Source organism: Phalacrocorax carbo, chromosome 7 (assembly GCF_963921805.1).
Source record: "Phalacrocorax carbo chromosome 7, bPhaCar2.1, whole genome shotgun sequence".
Taxonomy (NCBI): Eukaryota; Metazoa; Chordata; class Aves; order Suliformes; family Phalacrocoracidae; genus Phalacrocorax; species Phalacrocorax carbo.
The window spans coordinates 2,877,987-2,902,995 of record NC_087519.1 but is presented as its reverse complement, the minus strand read 5'-3'; the positions used below and the strand labels follow the sequence as shown (position 1 = coordinate 2,902,995).

General features: G+C 39.1%; 2 protein-coding genes across 4 annotated transcripts; one reads left to right on the top strand and one right to left on the bottom strand.

Moving 5' to 3' along the window:
- Positions 1–10: 10 nt before the first annotated feature.
- Positions 11–11,927, top strand: ZWILCH (zwilch kinetochore protein). Its single transcript, XM_064456048.1, has 18 exons — positions 11–214; positions 471–522; positions 1,711–1,806; positions 1,920–2,038; positions 2,744–2,940; positions 3,408–3,487; positions 3,792–3,947; positions 4,181–4,252; positions 4,558–4,651; positions 5,465–5,520; positions 6,837–6,939; positions 7,997–8,076; positions 8,287–8,443; positions 9,449–9,477; positions 9,872–10,008; positions 10,288–10,383; positions 10,473–10,591; positions 11,262–11,927. Exons 1-18 carry the CDS (start codon positions 144–146, stop codon positions 11,351–11,353), a joined length of 1,806 nt encoding a protein of 601 aa, XP_064312118.1. The 5' UTR covers positions 11–143; the 3' UTR covers positions 11,354–11,927.
- A 1,337-nt stretch (positions 11,928–13,264) lies between these two features.
- LCTL (lactase like) lies at positions 13,265–22,774 on the bottom strand. 3 transcript variants are annotated; one of them, XM_009507986.2, is made up of 13 exons: positions 22,648–22,774; positions 21,412–21,572; positions 19,785–19,872; positions 19,415–19,524; positions 18,994–19,122; positions 18,375–18,470; positions 17,661–17,715; positions 17,406–17,567; positions 16,414–16,688; positions 15,946–16,072; positions 15,288–15,487; positions 14,670–14,733; positions 13,265–13,380 (listed from the first exon to the last, which is right to left on the bottom strand). In XM_009507986.2, exons 1-13 carry the CDS (start codon positions 22,772–22,774, stop codon positions 13,265–13,267), a joined length of 1,710 nt encoding a protein of 569 aa, XP_009506281.1. The 3 variants fall into 3 exon arrangements, with proteins under 3 accessions (XP_009506281.1, XP_064312115.1, XP_064312117.1); XM_064456045.1 differs by lacking the exons at positions 14,670–14,733; positions 15,288–15,487; positions 19,415–19,524; ... (1 more) ...; positions 21,412–21,572; positions 22,648–22,774 and having other exon boundaries at positions 18,994–19,118; XM_064456047.1 differs by lacking the exons at positions 14,670–14,733; positions 15,288–15,487; positions 18,375–18,470; ... (2 more) ...; positions 21,412–21,572; positions 22,648–22,774 and having other exon boundaries at positions 18,994–19,118.
- Between the last annotated feature and the right edge of the window lie 2,235 nt (positions 22,775–25,009).

The window sequence follows — 25,009 nt, the reverse complement described above, 5'->3', positions numbered from 1 at the left end:
TTTTTTTTTTCACGGATGGGCCTGAAAGGGGGATACACGTGACTAAAAATCCGCTCTTGGCGGCGGCGAAGAATAATTTTTTGACTTTTAGGCCCACCGCCCCGGATGTAGTGCCGGGGGGGCGGGCGAGGCGGGCGGTTCGGATGTGGCGGGCGGCGATGGCCGCGGAGCGGCGGCGGCGGGCGGCTGGGGAGCTGTACAGCCGCCTCCTCCGGTGGGTCCGGGGGCTGCCGAGCTGCACGGCCGCCCCCTCCGGCGGTCCGGCCCGGTCCCGGCGGCTGCCTCGCCGCGGGGCTGAGGGGGGCGGCTGGGCGGGGGTGCCGCGGGGGGCCCCCCTTTGCGGGGAGGCTGCTGAGGCTCTGCTCGTAGACCCGCGCTGTTGTCATTTATGCAGTTACACTCACTGTTTAATGAGGAATACAGAGGAAAAAAAAAGCTTTGTGTACCTAAACATTTTCTTTTTCTCTCAGAATATATGAAGATGGAAAGGAAAGTATCCCTGAGTATCCCTATCTCTTCGAGGTAAATATATACGTGAAAATACAGCCACGTAACCGCAGTCTCTATGTTTAAAACATGCAGCCATTGATCAACAGCTGAGATGTGTGCGGGGTTACCGCGTAAAAAGGAAAGTTTACCTCAGTAATACCTCCTCAGATCTGCCTCTCCCTCAGGATGGAGGCGGGTACCCTGAGCGCCGCCCTCCCGGGCCGCCACCGGCCTTCGCCTCCCGGCTCCCTCCTGCCTTCCCCCTGATTTGTTGCACCTGTTAAAATTTTACCATTTTAAGCACTTTCTTAAAATGATCGTAAGGATCGAGTACATGCGAGAGGGTTACAAAGTGGAGGTTGTGTGAGGTGCGGTGTGTGGCTGCTGGCAGGAGAGGAAAGAGCTGGTGCTGTCTCAGCTCCCTGAGGTGGTATTTTCATGCAGATCCTCAAACTTGCAGCTTCTGATGGCATGTTTTTTTATCTAATTACTTTTATAGGGAATGGGATATATGTGTGAAAATGGCAATTGCTTCTAACAGCTTTTGGAACATGGGGATGGCTGGAAAATCTCTAATGCTGTTGTATTAATCTTGGGATTTACACGAGTTTGATAATAGTTTGAAAATAAAACCAGGTGGTGATTTAAAGATACAGCAATGTGGAAAACTGACTAGATGTGAAGAATCAAGCAATACTTCTCAGTGTGTATGGAAAAGCCTAAGTAAAGGTTGATATTCCTTCGTTCTTGAGAGCAAGCTTGAGTTACTTAATGTCTCCAAACAGTGTTTAAAGCTTTAATGAGACATTCAGAGAAGTGATCAGTTGATATTTAATGTCACTGTAAATGAGTATTCTCCATCTCAAGGATATCTAGTGACTGCAGCCACTACTTGACAGCAATGATCCCTCATACCTCAGATTATCTGAAGCTTTGTTCATCGAACCATACTTAAGTTTCTCACAGAATCAGCCTGTTAGAGATGAAATACTCCATGCTGGTTAGTGGAAAGTTGTTGCATTTTCACAGGTGATCTGATTCCACCTGTGGCATCTAATAACTCTGTTCTCCTGAAGTAAGAAAGCCTTAGATTCATGAATGGTTGCAATAGGGTTGGAAAACAGTTTGTGGAATTAGTTAATTTTGCAATTTCTGGTATTAAAGAATTGCTGAAATGCAGCATTTATATGTAGTGTATTAAAAAGTTTTATTTTTTTTCAGACTGACGTAGAGATTTGTCTGATTGGTGGTAGTTGCAAAAGTCCCATTGAAAGATTTTGGAATGGAAACACTACGATCTATATTTTACAGAAAGCAGTAAGTGTGTACGTTAGTTGTTAATTTTTTAAATGTAATCTAGACTTGAATTCCCATCAAATATTTTCATGTACCTTGCATTTTTTGACTTAACCTGTGCATTTCTCTTAAAGCAACACAATGAAGAAAGCAACCCGGCGGAAGAATCACAAGCAGATGATGCCATTTATGCCTCTGAGCTTTTACCGAAGAAAGGTTCAGGACCGGCGGGTCTTTCTGTCAGAAGAGCAAAGTAAGTGTCAGAGGTCTGCCTCCCCTTTTGATGTAATTTTCTTCTGCAACTTTTGTTTCTCTTCCTAATATACAGAACCTGTATTATTTTCAATCCCCCAAAATGAAATTACTCACTAGTTTAGTGCGGAGACACAGCCATTTTTCATCCTCCAAAATGGTCTCCCCTGGCTAAAAGTATTGCTAACAAAGTAGCTGAAGTCAAGGTGCTGGAAGAGCACTTGTGAGCTGTCCTCTTAGGTTAATGGGCCTGTCTGGGTGTAGGTGAGCAAAGAAAGATTACTAGGACTTCAATGCTTGTTTCTGTAAGGCTTCTGTTAAAAAAAGAAAAAAAAAAGGAATAAAAATCTGATCAGGGTCTTTGGCTGTTACTAAAATACCAAGATGTGATACCAAAACATGGTGGCTGGTTTGCTTAAGTTGCTCATACTTTTAACATGCGTAAAATGTAAAACTGAATTATGATTTCAGAACCATTAAATTAAAATATGATAATAAAAATATTCTCAGTTATGATATCTTACCTCCTCCTTTGTGACGTCCTTGCTCTACCCATAAGATGAGATATGTAGTCCTGCATTCCTTTTGTAAAATGATTTGACGTCTGCTAAGGAAGCACGGTACATGGGAGTTAAGTTTTATGTGAGTGATAGATTTAGCTATACTTGCTGCCATCTTATGTTTTTTTCCCTGTTCGTATTTCTAGGCAGTTGATTTCCTTATATACAATGGTACAAAATCCCAACATGACCCACTTGAAGATAGGTGACCTGGTTGTGCTTCCTCCCCTCTGGATAAGGTGTGATGGTTCCGATCCTGAACATACTTGTTGGCTGGGGGCTGAGCCTCTCAAAGCTGGAAGCAAAATCACAGGAATCAATTTCTATATGGTTACATGTGACGGTAAGGTTATAATGTTACACACAGAATTAAATGAGGAAGGCTTAAAAACGTGGGAATATTAATGTAGTGATGCTGTCTTTGTCTTTTGTGTGACAAAGTTTCTTCGTTTTTAAACAAGTAGGAGAAAAAAGAGAGAGAGAAAACATGTTTTTAACCCATGCCGTGTGGGGTAAATAACTTTTTAATATACTAATGCAGCAGTGTCTGTGCAGGCCTACCTTCGCTCAGGGGCAGTAACTTAGCAAATTGAAATTGCTACCATTCAACTTCTTATCCAAGTAGTGACTCTTACTAAATATTTATATGTTAACACCAGCTCTTGTTACCACAGGACAAATGAAAGAATGCCTGCCTTCTGAAGGATGACGCGAGTTGTACTTGACCAAATGGAGCATCTGGGAATTAATTTTAAGTGCTGAATTTGAATTGTGTCAGATGTTTTTTTGATTCTTACTTTCCTTTCCTAGGTCCTACGGCTGATAAAACCTGCTTTGCGAACCTGGAGGAGCTCAAAACGGCACATAAAATGAAACATCGTTCATCTGTTGTAGGTTTTTACAGTCTATCGTGTCTCCAATCTAAGTTTAAAAACTCTGGTTTTTGAATTTATGATACAGGTTTTGGGAAGCTTTATAGACTCTATTTAAAATCTCATCTTACTGTGATTCTACAGTGTAATAATCTCTTTTGACGTAACAGTTGAGCTCCCTATGTTGTCATGCATTTGGCTGATATTAGACCTATTTGTATGTGTGTGAAATGCTTTTAAAAATGTTTTGCACAGGTACAGAACAATGGATGTGGTGGCGGTTTTGTTGTTTTGATTTTTTTTAATAATCTGTTCCTTCTAGGTGATGACAAAAGGATTTGTGCGGTATGAACTTATTAGAGCTGCTCCAATAGAGGACACAATTGCAGAATCTGAAAGCAATGTATATGTTGATATTACATGGAATACTGTAGAAAAGATTCTGGAGACACCCCCGCTAATTTCAGCTGCCACACTGGTAAGTCAAGAAGGAAAAAAACAAACAAACCTAAACTCTTCCCACGGCTTACATTGTGAGTCGTGCGAAGGAGAGAAAATAAGAGACTCTTGACATTTGTGTTTATTATTCTTCATATAAGCAGCACAATGTGTTCATAATCTAAATTACACAAATGTGCATTTCACTAATGAAAATTTTAGGACTCTTGATTTCTAAAGTTTAAAACTGACATAAACTTCTGGAACTTTCAGAATATTACGCTGGAGTCTGGGGACCCCAGAAGTCCTGTATATCAGCTATATAGAGAGCTGCAGTTTCTCCTTGTAAGTATGAGAAATTCCAATTTCAGATTTACAGGGAACAGTGATTTTACATGTTAATAATTTATTTAAAACTTCAGCGGGCATTTCAAGCTTTTAGTTTAGAATAAACTTTGAGTTAACTTTTAGGAATCTTGACTACAAAGAGGACAAATCATGAACACGAAAGCCAGGAAATTCGAGAATTGTCTGAATTCATGGTTAGCTGTATGGTTCTTGGAGAAGTTACCTGCAGTTTTAAGAGTGACACATGCAGAACCTCCAACAAGATCTGATTTGTGTTATTTGGGTCTTGATGGTGCCTTTAGGCTTTGGCTGAAGGTTTGAAGACAGGCGTGACTGAGTGGCCTGAGCTGTTGGAGTCCGAGTCAGCTGTTGAACTGGTCCAGGAATTTCTGACTGGTAATTGATGCTTGTTTACGTGGGGAGAGGGGGGTGTCACATTTCACAGAAATAAAAGGAAATTCCATGTACAATATTTAACATATTGGAATCAGAGACGTTACTTTCTATGCTATAACTACCTGCACATAGTTAACTAGGTTAGTCAGTACATCTCTGTCATTGTTCTGTGTCATAATACCTTGTAAAAATTGTTTCTTTATAAAATGACACAATTGTGTTTAAAAAGCAGTTGAGGGAGTTCTGGATGCGTTTTTCACATTATGTGACATGCTAAGTGTCCCTTCGGTGGTGGAAAGCAATACTTTGATGATATCTTAAAATGAAGCATCCAAAATTACTGATTCCTTCTGAAAACTGTTGTGAACAATATGTGTCTGGCCAGAAGTTTAAGGTATTAGAAAGACAACTCTAAAAAGAGAATCAGATGTAGGGATGCACCTAACTTTTTTTAGTATGTAGATAAAACTTGGAGAAACAGACAAAAGCTCTGACAAATACGTGTGGAAGAAAAGCCGAGACGCTTATTAGATTCCTCCTTCATCCATGAAAGTTAGCAAGTTAATGCTTAGATAACAGAATGCAGTAAAGGTGTATGGGGAAAATTGTAGCTTATAATACAAAATACTAAGAAATTATATTTTCAGGCTATATGCTTATCCAGTAAAAACAATTTTGAAAGTGATAAATTTTTGTCCATTAGCCATCCAGTAAGTGAATTTGTTCATTATGGTGGGCCCAGGGATTTATACAAGTGGCTGGATGATTTTTTTTTTTTCCCATAGTGATGATATTTTTTTTTTCCTTTGCTAGATTTAAAGAAGAAACTGGATGGATATTGTATATCTGGAAACAGTAATGAAGCAGAGGTATATGCAATTTCCTACCAATTGCCCTGTCATCTTGTTTCCCTTATAACTGCGGTTATTTCAGATTTTGACTAAGCCTTGTAAGTTATTTATGTATATGTGTAAATACATAGACATGGAGATGTAAAGAAAGACAGATCTCCTGTTTCTGCTGGGTAAAAATAATGGCGGAAGGTATTAGAGGCAAAATTAGGAATTCCACAGCTACCCTCTAACAGAAAGTCCACTGCAATTTTTACCTTCAGAAATCCTCCCTCTCTTTTAATTCTAAAACGTCTACCAGCATCCATTAACATATTTTATATAACGTAATGTTGGGAAGCTATTTTGAATTGCTTTTTTCCCTTCCTTTTTCACTACCAAAAGCTTGCAAATTGAACTGTGTTGTATCAACTGCAATTACACTCCCTTGTTTTAACCACCCTGTCATCTCCTAAAGCTATCAGTCTCATGAGCTCCTAGTTTCTTTCAGGACCTCCGACCTTTGTGCCATTGTGTTCTATTGCTAATTTGCTTTTCTTGCCTAATTTAATGATTTTGGGCCAATTTAATGGTATCAGTTGGATATCTGTCCTATTTATCTGGAGGTTTATCATATTCCAAAGCAATGGACAAATTTAAATTATAAAAATGTCTTCAGTTATGTTAAGATTTTTTCCCTTTCAGTCTACAAGAAAGGTTTGGGTCTCTCTCCTACGGAGAGGGAAGTTGCTTTTTGTTCATGAGCTAAAAATTTAATGATTTCTGTATTAGCTAAGGCAGAAATATTCAGGATCAGGAAACCAGGAACATTTTTCTGAGAATACACATATGACCAAAGCCTCCTGGGGTACTGCTAGGTATACATGCAGTTATTTCATTATCTAGGAGTTCAGTGTCGCATAGGTTGTGTTCTGCATTAGTGCTTGCTGGACTGTATCCTTGCTATTTACCAACGCTCCGTCCATCCTGGCACTGGAAGGCGGAAAGGACCGTCTTGAGTGAAGCGGCTGGTTCTTAGCTGTTCCAGGCAGTCTGGTTGAGTTCTACTTGGCTGTGAGCAGAAGCCTTTCTGACAGTAGGCTTCAGTACCTGGTCCAAAGCTAGCAATGGTCCAGTGTGACAATTCTGAAAAGAATTAGTCTCACTTTTAAATAAAAATATGCTTCCAAATTACTCTGCAGTAGTAGTTTCTGTGCAGTAGCTTCCCTGGAAAGGGGGGGAAATTGGCAGTGCACCCAATTTTGATGTCCGGAGGAAATTCGAATACATAAGGTCTTTGAATCCTAGGCAAACCTTTTTTCTTTTTTTCACTTAAGACAAACTCCCTCTTTCAGACAATCAAATGTGACACTGCTGCAGTGGACAGTTCAATAAAATCGATCTTCAGTGAGCGAGGAGACCTGGATTTTGCTGAACAATTATGGTGCAAAATGAGAAGTAAGTGTACTGAGGTATTTTACCTCAACTGTTATCTTTTAATCCTTCTGTCCTATCTACTACACTGTCTTGCTTTCTCAGTGAAGTGAATATAAATTTCTCTGAGTTTTAAGGACTGATCAGCTCTTCCGAAAATTGTTTTCAACAGGCTTTTTCTAAAAGAGCCAATTTTAGGTATGTAAGATGATATACTTTCTTACAACTTATAAAAGTAGACCAGCATCTAGCAGGAGGTACTATATTTAATTTTATTTGATTGTAAAAGGTACTAAACGATCGGCAGTACTCACTGCTCTAAAACTGAAAACTTTATAGATAAAAGCTTTTGTGTTTCTAGATCTGAAGGACAATTTTTAAGTTGCTAAAGCTGCACACAAACTATATAATTCTTGTAATAGCACTCACAGACCTTCAGTAAATGAATTTTTATTTATTACTGATTTTTCAGATTGCTAATAAACTTGTTAAGCTGTTCCAGAGATTATAACAACTCCGTTCTGTCTGAGGGAAGGAGTACGTAACTTCTAAACCCCTTGCATTCCTATTAGTGCAACCACTGTCGTTTGAATCGACACAAGATAGCTAAAACGCACTGCGATGGCTGCAGCGTGTCCTGCTTAAGGGCAGCATCGGGTGCACAGCGTGTGGAGGTTTGTTCTCCCTTAGGGAAGCAGTTATTTGGATTAATAGATGCTAACAGTTCATATTCTAGATAGATGCTGTTCAGTTCAATTTATAAAATGTGTTGAGCTGCAATGTGTATGGAGAGAATGTAGCCACGATGTGATATATGACAATCTGCTTCTGCCACGTGCTGATCTCTAACAGCCATGCAGTTCAGTAGTCTCTTTTACTCATCATTTCTTCAGAGTAACCCTTTTTAAAGTCATGAGATGACAAAATTAACAAAAAGCAGTGTGACCCCCCCATTTCATCTATCATTCTTGAAATGAGGGGTTTAGTTCCTGCAAGTATGCGTTGGCCTGTTGTTATTGACTTAACAGCCAGAGTGCGAGCCTGGGTTGATAAATACAGTATTGCATCTTCTTTTCTTAAGGTGTCAATTCCTATCAGGAGTTGATAGAGTGTTTCACACTGATCATAAAATCCTTGGAACATGGTGAGATACAGCCATGGGTAAGTATTTGTGTTTCACAATAAATTTTATAATATCGAGTTCTTTGAAGTCAAATGTCACTTCACTGCTCCTCATTTCTGTGTTGTATTGTTTTAAAATGACTTTCACACACCTCAGTTTGCCTCTCTTTCCATGGTCTTGTACTTCTGAACAATGTTTACGATGTTTTGTACACAGCTACATCACAAGAAAACTTTTCTAATTTTTAGATTCATCAAGGGAGCAGCAGTTTGCTAAGCAAATTGATTCAACAGTCTTATCATGGAAAGATAGAGGTCGTTTCCCTCAGTGGCATCATTCCAATTCAAATGCTCTTGGAGATTGGTTTGGATAAGATGAAGAAAGATTATGTCAGTTTTTTCATAGGTAAGCCTGATATCTGTTAACGTGATTAGAAATTCCAGATAAAAGGTACTCCGTGCATGAAATAATGAAGTTTTTGGTAACCTTGATCTCACTTCTGTTCCCACCTGCTGAAGTGCTGTCTCCAGCCTCCTTAGTGATTGTACTTTTCAGTTGTATGTGGTTTCCATATTTTAAAAATTAATTTGTTTCAAATTAACTATAGCTTGCATAACCGTGTATTTATTTTTTGATTTGAAAAAATCTTTAGGTTGAACTTCAAGTAAAATGAATACCAGATTTATATAACTGTGGACTGTTGTTTTTCTTATCTCTTTGCTGGAGGTGAAAAAATAAGACCCTCATGCTCTTTCTGTCTTTTCCTTTATGGTCTACGTGGGTTAAAAGGAAATCAGGCAAGGGTATTTCTATGTAATAGCTGTGTTTGTACAGCCTGTGGTATTTAGAAAGATACTGTTGATTACTGTTATATATATTATACTGGAAAAAAAAAAGTAGAAAGATTATTGTCAAGTACACTTTTTCTTCAAAACCTTGTGGCTTTGTTTTCAGCATTACAGCTTGCTTTTTTTTTCCTGAATCTGTGGGAGGGGTGTTGTGTTTTACCATTGTTGTTACCCACCTCCTTTTCCTTCATCTCTTCCTTTCTTAATTTCTTTTTTGCTTTGTCATCCTGTTTTCATCCTTTGTTTCATTTGCTGTTTTATTGTCACTGTTTGTAAACCTGTATGTCCCAAGGAGGGTGGCTGTCTCAAAGTCTGTGGCAGGTTTCTTCATTGTGCAGCCTTGGTGGTAAATAAAATAATCTCTCTGCTGCACACTTTACAGTTTTTTTTTTTCTTGTTTTGAAGGAGTAATCATGTCAATAAATAACATCGCAGTCCTACTGACTCTGTGCTTTGCTTTTGTAGAAGTCCCTCTTTGATTATCTGAATGTGGCTTATCTTTCATCTGACACTGTGTAGTAAATTCTAATTTTATTTCCCCCCCGCCCTGTTCATTTTACAGGCCAGGAACTGGCAACATTAACCTTCTTGGTGAGTTGCTTTATGTATTTATTTTTACTCTGAAAGCAGTATAAAGTAGAGCACACTTTGCTGCTGGTGGGATGCGAGTCATGTCGTTCCTATGAGCTGAGAAACTGAATTGCAAATCATGAGGACGGGACAGTACCCTGCAGAAACGTCATTACGCTGTTCCCTCATTCATATGTTATTTCCTAAGTGTCTGTTATGGGTCATTGTCAGGCAGGACAGTGAACCTCTCTTCGTACTTTGATAGCATGGAACTTTGTTCTGACTCTGCCAGGCTGTTCTTAACCTTTTGGCTTCTCAAAAGAAGCAGGAAAATTATTTTGGTGTATTGAGGGTGTGTTATGTGTCTGTAGAAATTGAGTGTCCAGTTAAGAGCGGAAGCTGTTTGCTCTTCCAGGATTACTTCATCTCCACATCAGTAGATCTACAAGAACAAGTTCATCGTGTTCAAAAGCTTCACCATATGCTGGAAATAATGGTCAGCTGTATGGTCTTACTTCAGTTTAAACATGAGAACCTCTTCCCTTTGACACAGTAATTATTTTGTTTTTACTACTTGCTCTTTAAATGACAGTAACAAGTAGATTCTCTTTGACAGTTGTAAATAAACTCTCTTCAAAAAAGAAAAGAGCTACCCTCCTTAATGTTGATGACTACAAGACTGCAGAAGTAGCAGTTGGATCTTCCTGTTAAATTTTGTTTTATGGCTAAAATTGAAAAGCAAAGGAAATTTGTAAAATCTGAGAGCATAGTTAACTTTGCACGAGGTTTATGCAGCATTTCTCCAGAGTAACTAGTTGATTCCTGTTGTAGAATTTGCATGAAGTATTACAAGGAAAACCCTCTAAATGAGAAGCACGTGTTTCAACTGCCGATCAGACCAGCGCTTGTCAAGAAATTCTATCAAAAGTAAGCGAACCTTCGATCTTTGCAGCTTTCGCTGTTGGATGTGGCTGAATACCTGACTGAATTTTGACATTTCTTGATTATTCTGTCAGTGATCACCCAGAAATATGGAAGGTGGACATAAGTAGTGGGCATGGGCAGAGGGAGGTTAAAACAACGTGGCAAGTCAGTACTAATCTGCCGGTGGAACATATGACAACAAACAATACAGGTAAGGGGTATTTGTGGTGACGTGAAATAATGAAAGTTCGCATTTCAAATTCAGTTTTTACACTGGGTTCGGTGGATCTGAGCTACTTCTTACTTAAATCTTCAGCAAAAGCAAAACAATGTTTTATCTTTTCGTAAAAGGGTGAGACGGTGTTTATAGAATGCAGAAGATTTTCACCAAGTGGTGACTTTCTGCCTTCTTAACTTTGAGTTGTATTTTTAGAGTTAAAATGACAGCATAGTTCCAAATATGATGATTGTTAAATATTCTGCACAATATCTTATGACTTACTTTTAAAACCTTTGCCAGTGTATCTGAGAATGGGCTTGAAGCAAAGTTTGCCTGTTATTGAATGCTGGCCTCTAGTCAGAGAAGCAAGCAGGTGCTAAGGAGGGAAGACGTGCCTTGCTGCAATCAAATGTGGAACAAGTGAAAAAGCATGAGAACAGGGAAGAATTAAGTGTATAGATTAATATAGAAATAATTTGCCTTTTTGAGGTGAGGTTTGATACAGGGGAATGCTTTGGTAAAGCTTTCCTGTCACGAAGTGCTCCTTTCAGTAAAACTGAAGTTTTGAAACCAGTCCTTGAAGCTCCTCCAGGAACTAATCTCCACCATTTCTCTTTCTAAGAGTAGTGTCTGATCGCATTTCTTTCTCTTGTCTGTGCAGGTCTCCTTTCCGATTCCACAGTTAATGGAAGCAGTGAAGAAAGAATGTATTTTATTACAATGGCGAAGTGCAGTCAGGTGCATTTCACATAAATGCGTGTTACTCTGCAGGCAGGCACTTGAAAGGTACAGTAAAGAGGCAAGTTCAGTAGTATCTGTGTCCCAACAGCATATTTAGAAACACTCTGTGATTTGAAGAACAGTGCATTGTACAGAGTTACTTGCTTTGGTGTGCTTGAAGTGTGACGTGCGCAGCCTGAGTTTGTCTGTACGCATCTTGTTTGTTTATAAAAGTGCAATTATGAACAAACAGTATAACTATTTTGAAAACATAGAAGATATTTTGTATATTTACAAACATTCAATAAAGTTCTGCACTTCGGGGTTTTAAATTTTAATTTTTATTGAATAAGAATGCAATTGGACACTGTTCAAAGGGTGAATTATCTTAACAAAACAAGCAATATTGCCACATTTTCCTAGTGTCAGTGACGCTTCATCATCCAAATATATTTGGAAAGCTGTTCACCGAGAGCATTGTGAACTCCTGACAGTTTGATTTTTCTTTGTCCCTGTGTTTATATTTTGGAGTATTCTTGGATATATTTCTCTCTCCTCTTCAAATTCACTTTTTCCCCTCATTGCAAAGTATATTATTTTAACAGTGTTGTCTTGTGTTCTTTTGCATAATCTTCTGAAGAACATGTTCAGTGTAATTGGCTGGGCATAATCATTTAAATGTGTCAGGATTAATTCCTGGCAGTTGATTAGATAGTGTATGTAACGTTTTGGTAGTGTAACTTTAAATGATTACATAGTGTAGTGTGTGCTGATTAGCTAATTTGAGACAGAAACATTTTGCATAAAAGGAACTATTAACTATTGATAAATAAGAATAAGGAAAACCCCAATATTCATGCTTTTTATAAATCTATAATGTCTGGTTTCTCCTCAGTATTTCTTATCCCTTTCTTAATATTTCATCTTAATAACTATCAATTTAATAGCTAAAGACTTTGAAGAGAAGCTAAGAACAAGGTCGTTTTTTGGATTTATGTACTGCTGCTCTGCAGTCAGTATGTGCACAGGCAGTGCTAAAACCGTAGTGCAAGCTTGTTTGTTGCTTTGCTTTAGAGCACTCATTTCAAGCACAATGGAAGGATAAATACAGCCAGATGGCCACATTCTGGAACAAAATTTTTATAATCATGTGCTTAACTTGTTCCTACCTGCAGTAGAAGTCAATCTGAGGAACTGGAATATTCTCGAATTATTATTAAAAATTCTGGAAGCACTTGGGTTACTTATTGTACACATTTCTGTGTGTAATATATTATATAGTCGTATAAGGTAAACCTAGTTCCCTGTAAACAAAACTAGAGAGAAAAGAGTCCTTGGTTTAAATCTGGCACAGCAGTTGTCATCTTTGATTAATCACTTCAAATAATTTTTCTCCACACCTAAATCGTAAGGCATCTATTATCCTAACTTTTAGACATGAATAATAATAAGTTAATGTTTAAGCAGTCCTTTTGCAATATTTAAACCTTTTTGCACTTTAAAATTATGTGTCTCTCGCTCTTCAAATAGCAGTTACATGCTAATTAAAAGTCTGTTGATAAACAGACTGAAATCAGAATTTGCAAACAGCTTTTAATCATTTGAAATTTCTACTGGCAAGATTTGAATCACTTTCATCTTAGCTAACTTTTTTAGGTGAACAAAATGTATAATAGATTCCAAAACAATAACATAAAATCTGCTACTTAACATGAGTAGAAAGTAATGCAGAGAGAAAATATACTTTGGGTTTTGATAAAAAAAATTAAATTATGTTTTGGGAATTGAATAGAAAATAAGAGCGCTAGGTGGATAGGTAAAGTAATATTTCTTTATCTTTACAGTGGTGTAAAAAGCGCCATCTGTGGTAAACTTTAATCAATATAATAAAGCCGTTGCATTTTATTTAAAATGCAAAATGGAGATGTGTGTAAGCATGCAAACTTATCTATGATTTCGAAGGTAGAATATTATTAGGACAATACTGGTGAGTATGCAGAGTGTGAAAACTGTAGGAAGAACAATCTCTGTCACCATTTCCATGTGCGTAATCAGGGAATCTAAAGTTTGAGAAATGAGTAATATGTAAGAAATTTAATCTTCTGGAGCATACTAATTGCTAACGTAGACTTAACACAGGTTAAGGCTATTTTTGAACATTTACAGCTAAAATTGTTTTGTTAAATGTTGGCATTGGCATAAACAGCAAATAAAACAAACAAAATTCCTAAGTCTGCAAAAGCTGGAGCAAATCCGTGACAGTTTTGCCCCTTTTTTTTTTTTTCCCATTCTAAGGTAAATTTTTGAAGGGATGTCAGTGCTCAAAGGGCTGCAGAACCGGTGCTTACTACGAATTAGTGTCAGAGCGTTAGCAGTGTTCTGCTGTTCCTTTGATTTTTATCCGCAGGGCCCCCCCCCAAGGGAAGGGTAGAAAAGAAAATTGTCAGAGAGAAATCCTTGGGAAGTGCTTTAGCATTTTTTTGATTGTTTTGTAGCTCTTTGAAAAATGAAATGAGTTTCATGTTGTAGAATTTTACTTCACAGATAAGCCTCAGAGAGTTCAGTAAACACAGTTAATTCACACAGAACACATCACTCCACAGCTGAGGCTAAGCAGGATAAACTTCGGATGACGGCTTTGACATTTTCTACAGTGTGGAATTTCTCTCATCCTTCTTATGAGACTTTATAATACTTATTTCATCCTTCTTAAAAGTTTCAGAAATGCACTGCGGTAGGCTATTCTCGTAGTTCAGGAATTATGAAAGGTCCTGAATTACACTGGGAAGGTGTTAAGTGAGGTGGATTAGCCTGGCACTGTGGAAACTGCAGGCAGAGTCTGCGGTATTTACCCGTTCTTGAGCAGCTGCTGTAAGTTGTGCTGTTGCTAGCTGTGTTACCAGGAGTATGAAAGAGCAGAAACGTGGCTTAACGCCACCTTAGGCTAGTCCTTAGCCCATTTTTTTAAATAGTTTTGTTTTATGTAGAAATAGAGGTTTTCTATCTGCATGGTTGTCTTGATTTCTCTGGTTTTGTTTTATGTTTGAAAGAGCATTTAGCACTTTACTTATTTTAAGGATAATGCTGTCATCCCTAGGCTTAATTTTAAAGAGTAAATCTTACAGTTTGTGTGTTCCGTTAACATCCAAAGTTGATCTGTTTAGCTACAGTGATTTTTAGTTGGAGTAAAGACATTTTTCTTTAGAGGCTTGTTGTACTTGAAAGCTGTTGTGCTTTCAGGGAGAAAATTCCTTTTAGGACCTGCTAATAACAGTATTCACAGAGAAATTTAAAATCTGAAAGTTACACGATAAGCTTCTATAAAACGAAACAGAAGATACGTAATTACCTGTAGCAAGGAGCTGGTGTGTGGTAGAGCAGGTGTCCATGGCCGCCTGGTGCCAGTTTTCCACCTGAGAAGGTTGACATGCAGCAGCTCTGTTAGACTGTCATATTCTGTCTCATTCACAGCAGCTTCTTTGTCCCTGAACATTTTTCCACTACAATTCACCTGAAACTGTTTTACTCTGTCAACACATGATTTTCTGAAAGTTTCTTTGTGTGTTTGTGGTTTTTATTGCAACATATTTCTAATAGTTAATTGTTCAATAAAATTTTTAAAAGCGTATAATATAGTCCATATTATTTTCAATGAAGTAGCACGTATGTGTAATTTTCTGCCTAGAAATCTGACAAAGCACTGGTAACTTATTTAGAATTTTTGTTCACATCAGTAAGGCCAACGAGAGTTTGTGAAATGCTTTAGGAGCAGTAATTGAGCTTGTTTCCACTTTCTCAGTCTCTGGAGGCCTCTGAATTTAACACATCCCTCATCTACAGAACCACAGTGTCTCATTTTGTGTACCGTATTCATGCAGGTTGTTTCATGAAATCCAATGTGATATTTGCCCATATATTGAAGAAAAAAAGAGAAAGAAAAGAAGAATAAATTAGCAATTGCCATCACCTCTCTTGGGTTTGGGAATCCATTTGCACTGATAATCTTTTTATAATAGTCAACGGATGCCTTGGGGTATCGTGGTTTGTTCCTGTTTTTAAAATCAACATGATAAAATCCAAATCTTTCAGAGAAGCCTTTGTTCCATTCAAATTTATCCAGCAGCGACCAGGCAGTATAACCTTTGACATTAACACCGTCGTTCAGAGCTGAAAACAGGGTACAAATGATTCTGTTAAAATTTTTGCCTATGTTTGTCGTCCTTAAAATATGGTTCTGTAAGTGTTTTGTTTTATACCAGAATGAGGTGGGGAGAGGAGAGGAGGATGGAAACTGGCAAAGTATACGTTAATTTAGATTCTTTGAAAATGCTGTCTTTAGCTTAGAGGTACTAAAGCGCTATAAGAATGGTTATTAGGTGCAATTTCTCCTTTCTAAAAGTGGAAACTGATGATCTCTTACAGTATTAAATTGCGTGTAGGTTATTATATTTATTAGCATCAGCACATCTGGCCTGATTGTCATGTTTGTGAAAGTTTATTAGTCTAGTTTGACCCATTTGGGTCCGTGAATATTTCTGTATGATGTAAATTACAGGAGTAAAAAATAATCAGCAGGTGAAAACACTCAGAAAGCTTATGCACTAAAAAGATGTTTTTAAAGTTACCTTTCAGTATTTCATTAATGTATCCTTTCAGATACTCTATCCGCCACTCATCACATAGCTGAGTACACTGTACCTTTTCAGAAACTCCATTCTCTGTCACATAAATGAGAGGGTTCCCATACTGTGTCTGCAAACAACGATGGGGTTAGGCCAGTTCGTATAAACAGAATCACCTTATTTTGACAGAACATGAAATTCTTAGTAAAATGCATTAAAAGCAATTTTCTGGACTTACAGTTACCTTTAGTAGGAAAAACGTGTAATTAGGAATTTAAGTTAAGTACAGGTTTTATTTTAAAATTAATGAATTCTGTAGTTTTTTGAATGGAAAATAAGGTGGTTTTTTGGCAAAGAAACTTCCCAAATATATAGGTAAAACCACTGAAAATCCGAAATAGTATAAGTGCAGCTTCTGCGTGTAACCAGACATTTTTCTCGCTTCTTTTTAAAGATTTACTCGGTAATCACCTTAATGAAGTTGAGTAATCTTCTGAATCCCCAAGGCACAGAATATAACCAGTCAGGTCCTGGAGCTGGCCATTTTGGGTCCACCAGCTCAGCCAAACCACAGTCGGTGTGGTAACCGGACGTTTGTAGAAAGGGAAAGCTCTTCTCTATAACGTAACGAGTAGTAAAATGACCTATTCCCAGGAAATCCGATGTGCCTTTGATATAGGTTTTCTCTTGCACTGAGAAAGTTGGTAATCTTGATCTCCCCAGGCCCTGCTGGGCGCTCTTCCTACCTATCAAAATAATTACAGGAAACATACTCCTGAGGAGCACAGAAATATGTTTTCTTTACCTCACCAACAATAAATAGGGTTTTCCTGAACTTAGTGCAGAGGGCAGTTTAGTCTGTTTGCTTTTTTAAGATGAAATAATCTTTCATCCTTTTGGTTTGGAGAAGGAAGCTGGGTACAATACATGGAAAAGACAGTGAATTAAAGTGGGTTTTTTTTTCCCAAAGAGCGCGGTAAACATCATCAGAATGCTTGGAAACAACACGACAAGAACAGAAGTGCTTTTTGGCCGCGTACGTTGCCCATCTTCTTCATTCTGGGAAAGAAAGTTAGCAGAACGCTGCAGAAATGCAAGCTTTAGTGATGAAAAACTGCTGGTTATTTGTGCTTAGGTGGAAAATCCAGAAAAATATTTAACAACTCCCTGTCTTGGTTAGGCCCCTAAAAATGGACTATGAAAAGTGAGGTAGGTTGTTTGTTCCCAGTTTGGAGCACTCAGATGTGCAACTGTTGGGCCGCAACAGCAGCTCAGCTTTTCAGTTCGAGTGTGTCCCCACGCTGCTCAGGAGCTGTGCCTGTCCCGTGGGCTGTTTGTCACTTAGCCCTGTCTCGCCTGCGTCCTCGTACTTGGCTGCACTACGTGTCGGCCAGGGGCTGTTCCATTGCAACATGCTGTAAGCGCGTCATTGCTTCACGTTACAGCTGGTTACTGGGGCTTACCTACGTAATTCTTCATAATTTCCGGATAGTCTCCCCTGTAGATCGGATTTGCAAACCACCCCAAATGAAACTGTATGTATCTTTCAGCAGCGTCTCTGGCTGGCTGGCTGCGTGGATCCACAGGTTCACCCCAGCCACTGGTTAGGGAAATTCCAACCATACCTTAAAACACAAAGTGACAATTCTGCAGTTTCTGCGTAATCTTTCAGCCCTTAATATAAATAGAAGTATAATTACAGAACGAATCCTTGTTACCTTGCTGCGCTCTACGCCATGTGTTATTGTAAGAGTGCCACACCTTTGCGTGGGTCTATAGGTTTAAAAAAAAAGCATACACACATTTTAATGCTATGCCGTAGTCAGTATAGAAAGCTAGTGATGATCAAAAGCAGGTTTTGCACTAAATATTTGCGTCTGAAAATATGACATCTTTTTTTATGTATGTTGTGGAAGCTTTCATTTCATGTAAGATCTCAAAAAAGCATTTATGCAAGATTCCTTCCCTAAATTCCGGGAGGTCCCCGTGAGGGCAACACGCAGCACTCGGTACAGTGTCCTGTCTGGCGTCTTCAGATGTCTTTGTCGTTATTCGGGCAAATGAAAGTTTATCTTTACAAGAGCTGGCCTTGCTGAAGTCACTCGCAAAATTCAAGTCCGTTTCAACAGGTCAGGATTTTACTCCTTGTTTCTAGAATAACCTGGATATTTTCTTCCTCAACCAGTTTGAAACATACTGTAAAAGAGACGCTTAAATTATAAGGAAAAGTTTAAGTTGTTTTGACTGTCATTTCATGCTACACCTGAGTATGTGCTGGTGTTTAAAGTTAGGTCGTAATTTTGATGTGTTGTTGGACATGGCATCGCTGCAAAGCTAGATTTCTGTTTAAAGAGCAGAATCAAAAAAACCTTAATCAGTCTGCTAAAACCTCTTAATTTACACATAATTCAAAGAGCAATTTTAGTTTTTACTTTAATTATGTGGTGTGCTGCTTTGTATGCTCCGCATCCGCCGAGCTTCAGTCCTGGTGCGTGTTCTCCTGTTTCATAACCCTTCTCAGCAACTGCCTAAAAATACACAGAGTTAGTTATTATTCTTTGGACAGCAGAGCTAATGAATTTACTACCGTCCTATGGACTTAGATCCTGTGCTCTTCTGCGTGGTCTGTGCCTCTCTCAACCTCTCCAGCCCCCATTTTCCTTCCCCTCTGCGTGGCTCCCATCCACTGCCCCACTGCTGGGTCGATATTATGCTGTGGCTTGTTGGATACGTGTTGGTGTCTAGCATTTAGTGGACTGACTCGCCAGCCTGCTGTTCCCTGATGCCATGCCTGAAGGGCGGGTGAATAACTGCCTTTCTGACTTGTGTGCCTCTCTCCTCTCCAGCTGGTGATTTTTCAAAATCTCACTGGAATTTCGTGTCTTGAAAATCTGCCCTTGTGCAGAATCTGGCCACTGAGGCTTCGGGGCACAGAGGTTAATGGTGTAAGTCTCTCCCTCTCCAATTTTTAACCTACTTTCCTGTAGTGTTGCTTCTGCAGAATTTTGGGAACAGAACCGTGTGTTGGGAGTGATTGGAAGGAAGACTTACCCAAGGGTTACTAAAAGTAATCCAATGTTTCACACGATCGCCAAACTTCTCAAAACACAGATTTGCGTAGTCATTGAAATAATTTATCATGCTTATATTTTGCCAGCCACCATACTTCTCTTGGAGAGCCTTCATAAATAAGAATTTCAAGAATCAGTAGTGCTATTTAAAGTTCAGCTGCCTATTAACAAGGACTTTTATTTATATTTCAGTAGCTCAGAAGGAGATTTTTCAAAACTTCAATGTGTATAAATTACAATGTATATAAAATGCAGAGGAAAATAATTATAAGCCCGCTTAAAAGCTTGCAGCCGTCTTTAAACATTTTTCTACAGAACACATAGTCCTTAACCATAGAAAAAACCTCCTATCAGAAGCAGCATTTCTATTGGACATTTCCCTAATTCAAATGTTGTCTAACCTGTGGAAGATCCCAGTGGTAGAGGCTCACAATGGGGATAATATTGTTTTCCAGAAGACTGTTAATTGTATCATTGTAGAACCGTATTCCCTTCTCGTTCAGTTTCTCTGCTGATGAAACGCACAGACAAGAAATTACCTGGACTGTTTTCCAAATGACTGGAAGACTAGAAATCTAAAAATTGTAGGCAAGGAGTTTTACGTTACAGTGGTGGCCTTGCTGTAATGGATGTGTAACGGTTAAACTCTGTTCTGCAGGCAAAGAATCGGGAATCTATTTAACAGTAATGTTAAACAACTGTAGCATACTTCGGAATAAAATTTCTTGCTTACTAATACTGGTAAGAATGCGGTGAAATTGTTATGCTTACTTTTGATGCCAGTGGGCATAATCCGAGGCCATGAGATAGAGAATAGATAGTGATTAACTTTCAGCTCCTTCAGTAACTGGATGTCATCCTGGGAAAAGAAAATCCAATTAACAGATCTCAAGTCCAAGCAGAATAACTCTTCAGTTATTCATCTATCTTAAACACTACTGAATGCAGAAAATCTCTAGAAGAGTTGCACAAAAGAGGATTCCATCAGTTATTTTCTGGCTCTTTCTACTTAGTATACTTCCTTTTTCACCATTTTTTTCTTGACTTTGCAAAAGAGTCTTGTAATGGTGTATTAACAACCATGGGAACAGAATAGATTCACCATCAGAGGGTGGGAAAATGAGTTGAGGTGTTCTGCAACGCAACTGTATTTATGCCAGAATTCGTAACATGCATGTTTTAAAAAATAATATAAGCCTGTAAATCTTGACCTCAAACGTTTCAGCCTAGGTACAAGCTACTGATTACGCAGGCTTTCAGTTACTGTGTCATACCGGAGTTAGCGCAAAAATAAATTCAGTATAACTACACGTTCTTCTTCTAAGAAAACATACATCTTCGATAGTAAATGAAATTAGAAATCGATGGTGTATGAGCCAATGCAAAGAGAATTCTGATGATGAAAGCAAGTAGAGGAAGAGTGCTTTTATATAGAGGACCCTGTAACTGAACACACAAGCAAATTGTAGAAAGTGTCTCAAATTACAAGCCTGCAGCAGTGGGTAAATGGTGAAATACCACCATTTATGCCTGAATCCTCTCTGAAAAATAGGTTCTGTGATCATCGTGTGATCTGCAACAGCCCAGTGAGCCTCAGAGTTCCAGCCTCGCTGTGGGTTTTTATCAAGCTCTTCTTGTTTGGGAGTGATCAAATGAAATCGCTCCTGCGTTTTCCCATTTTTGGGTAGTAAGGCATAATTTGTCTCTTTCCGCTGAGTTCTCGCTGGGACCTCTGGTTCTACCTTGGGTTTTGTGTACGTGGAAAAACCTCAGTGCAATATAACTTCTGCCAAATGAGTCGGAATTGCAGTTACATAATATTGGCTTATCACGGCCATTTGGCCCCTCTTGCTGTGGGTCTGGCTGTCCTCCAGGACAGGAATTCTAAAACTGGTTTTGATAGTTTTAAGCTTGGAAACATATTGCTAATAGAGCTGCGTTGATTATTTATGTGTTATCCATTCAAAAAATGGAAAACATTCAGACTGCATTTTAAAATATCTGATAGTTTTGTTCTTAAATGCACATAGAAAAACTTTAAAGCTGCTCAAACACACACACAAAAAATTATGTTAATTTTATTCAAAGCTCAAATGCTTTCTTTGTTGTTGTAACTCAGCATTTTGACTTCCCACAAAATTTGCAGTATTTCTTTGGACACAAAAGTCCTGAGAAACAGACATATTTGGGGAACACTGTGGTATTATTGGTTCCATGACATTCTCAGGAAGTAAGATTTTACTGAACTAATTGAAAATACCAGCCTTTGGCGTCCTAAGTTGGATGTGGCTGTAGAGCGACTGAAGCATTTCATTTTTGCTGTTATTTCAAAATGGGAAGTCAGTGTCCTGAGATGCTCCAGACTGTTTCCAGAGGGACAGTTCCTCTGTAACAATACCTTAACTTTGTAGTAGCCGTCACATGCTGAATCGCCTGTTTCATTTCTAAACACTTTCCCTTTCTTGTGAGTAAAAGCATCCCAGATACTTGGTCCTTTCCCATCCTTGTCCCAGGCCCCTTCCGTCTGGTATGCAGAACTTCCAACACCCCATAAAAAACCTAAAGGTAAAAAGAAGTGAGTTATGATTTAAACATTTTCCTGCAAAACTGATCTTTGTACTAAATTTTCATATGAGTAAGTTAATTGATACACCTTTGCAGCTGCGTGGCCTGGTGTGAAACGTGCGTGACTGCCTGCCTACTGAACAGGAGGCCAATGGTTTCTATGTGAAACTTTATTGGTGCCTAAAAAGGGACTGTCTGGAAATGCGGTACAGACTAAAGGTGTCCTTTTCTGATGCAGTGAAAAAGGAATCAAATTTTTTTATGTATTAAACCTTGTTACTATCAGTAGTACATTGATAGCATGGCAGAAATGTCTTACTGTAAGAAAAGATTAAGTTCCCACATCATTTCTGCTTGCGAGTTTTTTAGTCATTACAAGTTGAGCTCTTGTTACGTAAAATATATAGGAAGATTCTGGATTATTTTCCTAGTATTATACTAAAGGGCATGATTAATCCATGTTAAAGCTTCTTAAAAACTTGAACATGAAAACAAATCAATGTCTGTATCTTCTTAGTTTTGATTTTGGTTGAAAGAAATGTGTGAGTGTGTATAAATATCTGTTAAAGAATGCGGTTTCCTAAAGCAGTACTGAAGAGTGAATTAGGTAATACTAAACAGCTTGAAACACACCCAATGAGATTATTTCACTCATGTTCATTTCTTAAGTTAGGTGCATAACAAAGGCTATTCTTAGTTTATAATTCTTCATTAGTTGTGGATAATTTGAGATAAAAGAGAAGAGTTCTCAGGTGCGATTGGTTGTCCTGTACATCTTATTCAGTCACAGGCAGGAAAGGAAGATCTGGATATGAAATATTAATCTATTAGCATTTACTCTGCATTTACTGTCTGAAGCGGCTGTCTGAAGTGCAGGGCTATGTGAATCCTTGTATTTCCAGGGCTGGGTGCAGAAGATGGTATTAACATACATTCTGCAAGAGCCTGCATTTTTGTTTCTGCCATTTCCCTGGAAGGACAAAGAAAACCTTTCGGTAGCTTTCTTATGCAAAGAGACGAGTGGATCTAGAGCATTATAAAACCACAATCAATTGTAGTTCAAAAGTACCAGCTGGAAAAGTGCCATAATAGAAAGAGCCTGGATTATTCTTTGTCCACTGGAAATCCTCCTCCGCTGTATTCAGCCGTATTAGCGCCATGAGCATATACCATATTGTCAAAATGTAAGTCTTCATCGCTGTTAATTTCATCAGTGCAAAGTGTTCTTTGCAGGTTCCCACCTGATAAAACAGAACAGCATTGTCAGGTGTTGCCACTCAACAAAGCAGGCTTAGGGTGGTCAAAAGGGAAAAGCTTGTTTTTTCTGCTGAGCAGGTACGATTTTCGGCGAAGGCTAAAAGCGGCGCTTGGGCTAAGTGGAAGATGCGGTTAAGCTTCTGGCGGGCTGCTGAAAATGAGAGAATGAAGGGCAAACTCGTAACTATTAGAAACGCTCCCTGTATATTTCCCATCATGTCACTTATCTTTACTATATTCTGAAAGTCTCTGTTGGGAGCTGTTCTGCTCTGGATTTCAAACTGTCCCACCAGCGTCGGTAACTAAAACCCCACAAGCTGTTACTGTGAGTGGGAGCAAGAAATAAAAGTGATTACACTGCTACCATCTTGCCACCTAAATATGTAATGGAAACAAACCTTGTGGAAGTCGAAAAGGAAAATTAATACTTGCAGTTGTTGAAGTTTCAATAATTGTGGCTTTTCTTGTGATTATGTCCCTTTTATCCAGTTCCAGCATCCATTTAAAATGCTACTATATATTCACTACATTTTAAACTGTTAAATCAGGTTAAACTAATGGTGGGGTGACCAATTTTAACCATTTTAAATAAAGTTTCAGAAGGGCTTCATAGAACAGCACTGTTTTCCCCAACTTTACACGGTTCCCAAAGGATCCATTTTGCATTCCTGAGCCTCTGTTGGTGAATTTCAAGATGGGATCAGGAAGCGAGGAGAAGTAGAACAAAGATCTTATTAAAAATAATCATATTTTGCATTAGGGCATTGTCTAAAAAGTAAATACACCTGGAGCTTTGAAAAGCAAACTGAGGTCACAGGATTGGACACTAAGCCAATCAGTTGGACTGCTTATGTGAGACAGAGCATTTAACAACCAAAGGGTTCCCAAAAGCAGCTAAATGAAGGTCTGAAGATGCCACGTCCTTGCCTGCCTGTGCGAAACCAGCCTTGCTGTGGTCTTTCTGCAACATGCAAGAAGGAAACTGCAAGTCACACAACATTTATGTGCCAGGGGAGGGTTAGGCTGGGCATTAGGAGAAGGTTCTTCCCCCAGAGGGTGGTGGAGCCCTGGAACAGGCTCCCCAGGGAGGCATCACGGCACCAGCCTGGCGATATTCCAGAAGCACTTGGCCAAGGCCCTCAGAGACACGGTGTGAATTTGGGGTGTCCTGTGCAGGGGCAGGAGCTGGGCTTGATGGTCCTTGCGGGTCCCTTCCAGCTCAGGGCATTCTGTGATTCTCTGATTTCTTCTCATCAGCTCCTCTTGCACAGCCCTGGGGCAAGTGACAGGATGAGGGTGGACAAACCACCTTCAGTAGCAGGTGACCGACGGCGAGCCCTCTGCATGCTCCTTCACCGTCTCTGTTAGGAGGCGTCAGTAACGGCAGGGACTGGCTAAACACAACTAAACAACAGTTCATTTCTGACTCGCTTTTTACCATGATTTTTGTAGCATCTGTCTCTCACATGTAAGAATCTAGGACCTGCGCTGAAGCCTGGTGGGAATCTTTGCATTGACTTCCCTGGACTGTAGGTCGAGCCCCTAGTGATCTGTGACACCTGATCCAAACAGCCTGTGCAATACCGGTGCTGCTAGCAGGTTGGTTCCTGACCAAAAGGAAAAAACAAGTTTGGCTAAAACCAAAAGGCGAAGGAACCACTTTACAGAACACGGAATAAATGTATGGCCTCAGAGACCTCTTGTTCTGCACTTATTAAAGAGGATTCAATATCTCCTAATTAACACAGGAGCTGCACAGCTGGTTTGGGAGAATGTAGCTACTTCAACACCAAAGGCCTTTAGCCTCCAGTTAAAAGTATCTTCACCTCTGCATTTCTAACGTGAACATTTAGATTGCAAGGGGAAAAAAAAAAAAGAGAGCAGACTACAACCATTTTAAAAGTCATCGCGTTTAAATACTCTGGAAGTATTTTTATTTTCAATATAGGAGGTTGCAGATACATGCGATTTTAACTTAGACATTGACAGTCAAAGCTAGCTCTTCAGCCTAGTCGTGAAGTTAGTTAAAACCCTTGTTACCCTTCGTATCCTTGTGAGCAATGGCTGACAGCCACGTGAAAAGAAGCAAGAACAGCGAATGTGCTCCGCGAGGTGTATCACTGCTTTCTGCAGCTGAGGCAGTGCCCCATGGGAACGGGCCTGCCTGCTTTTGC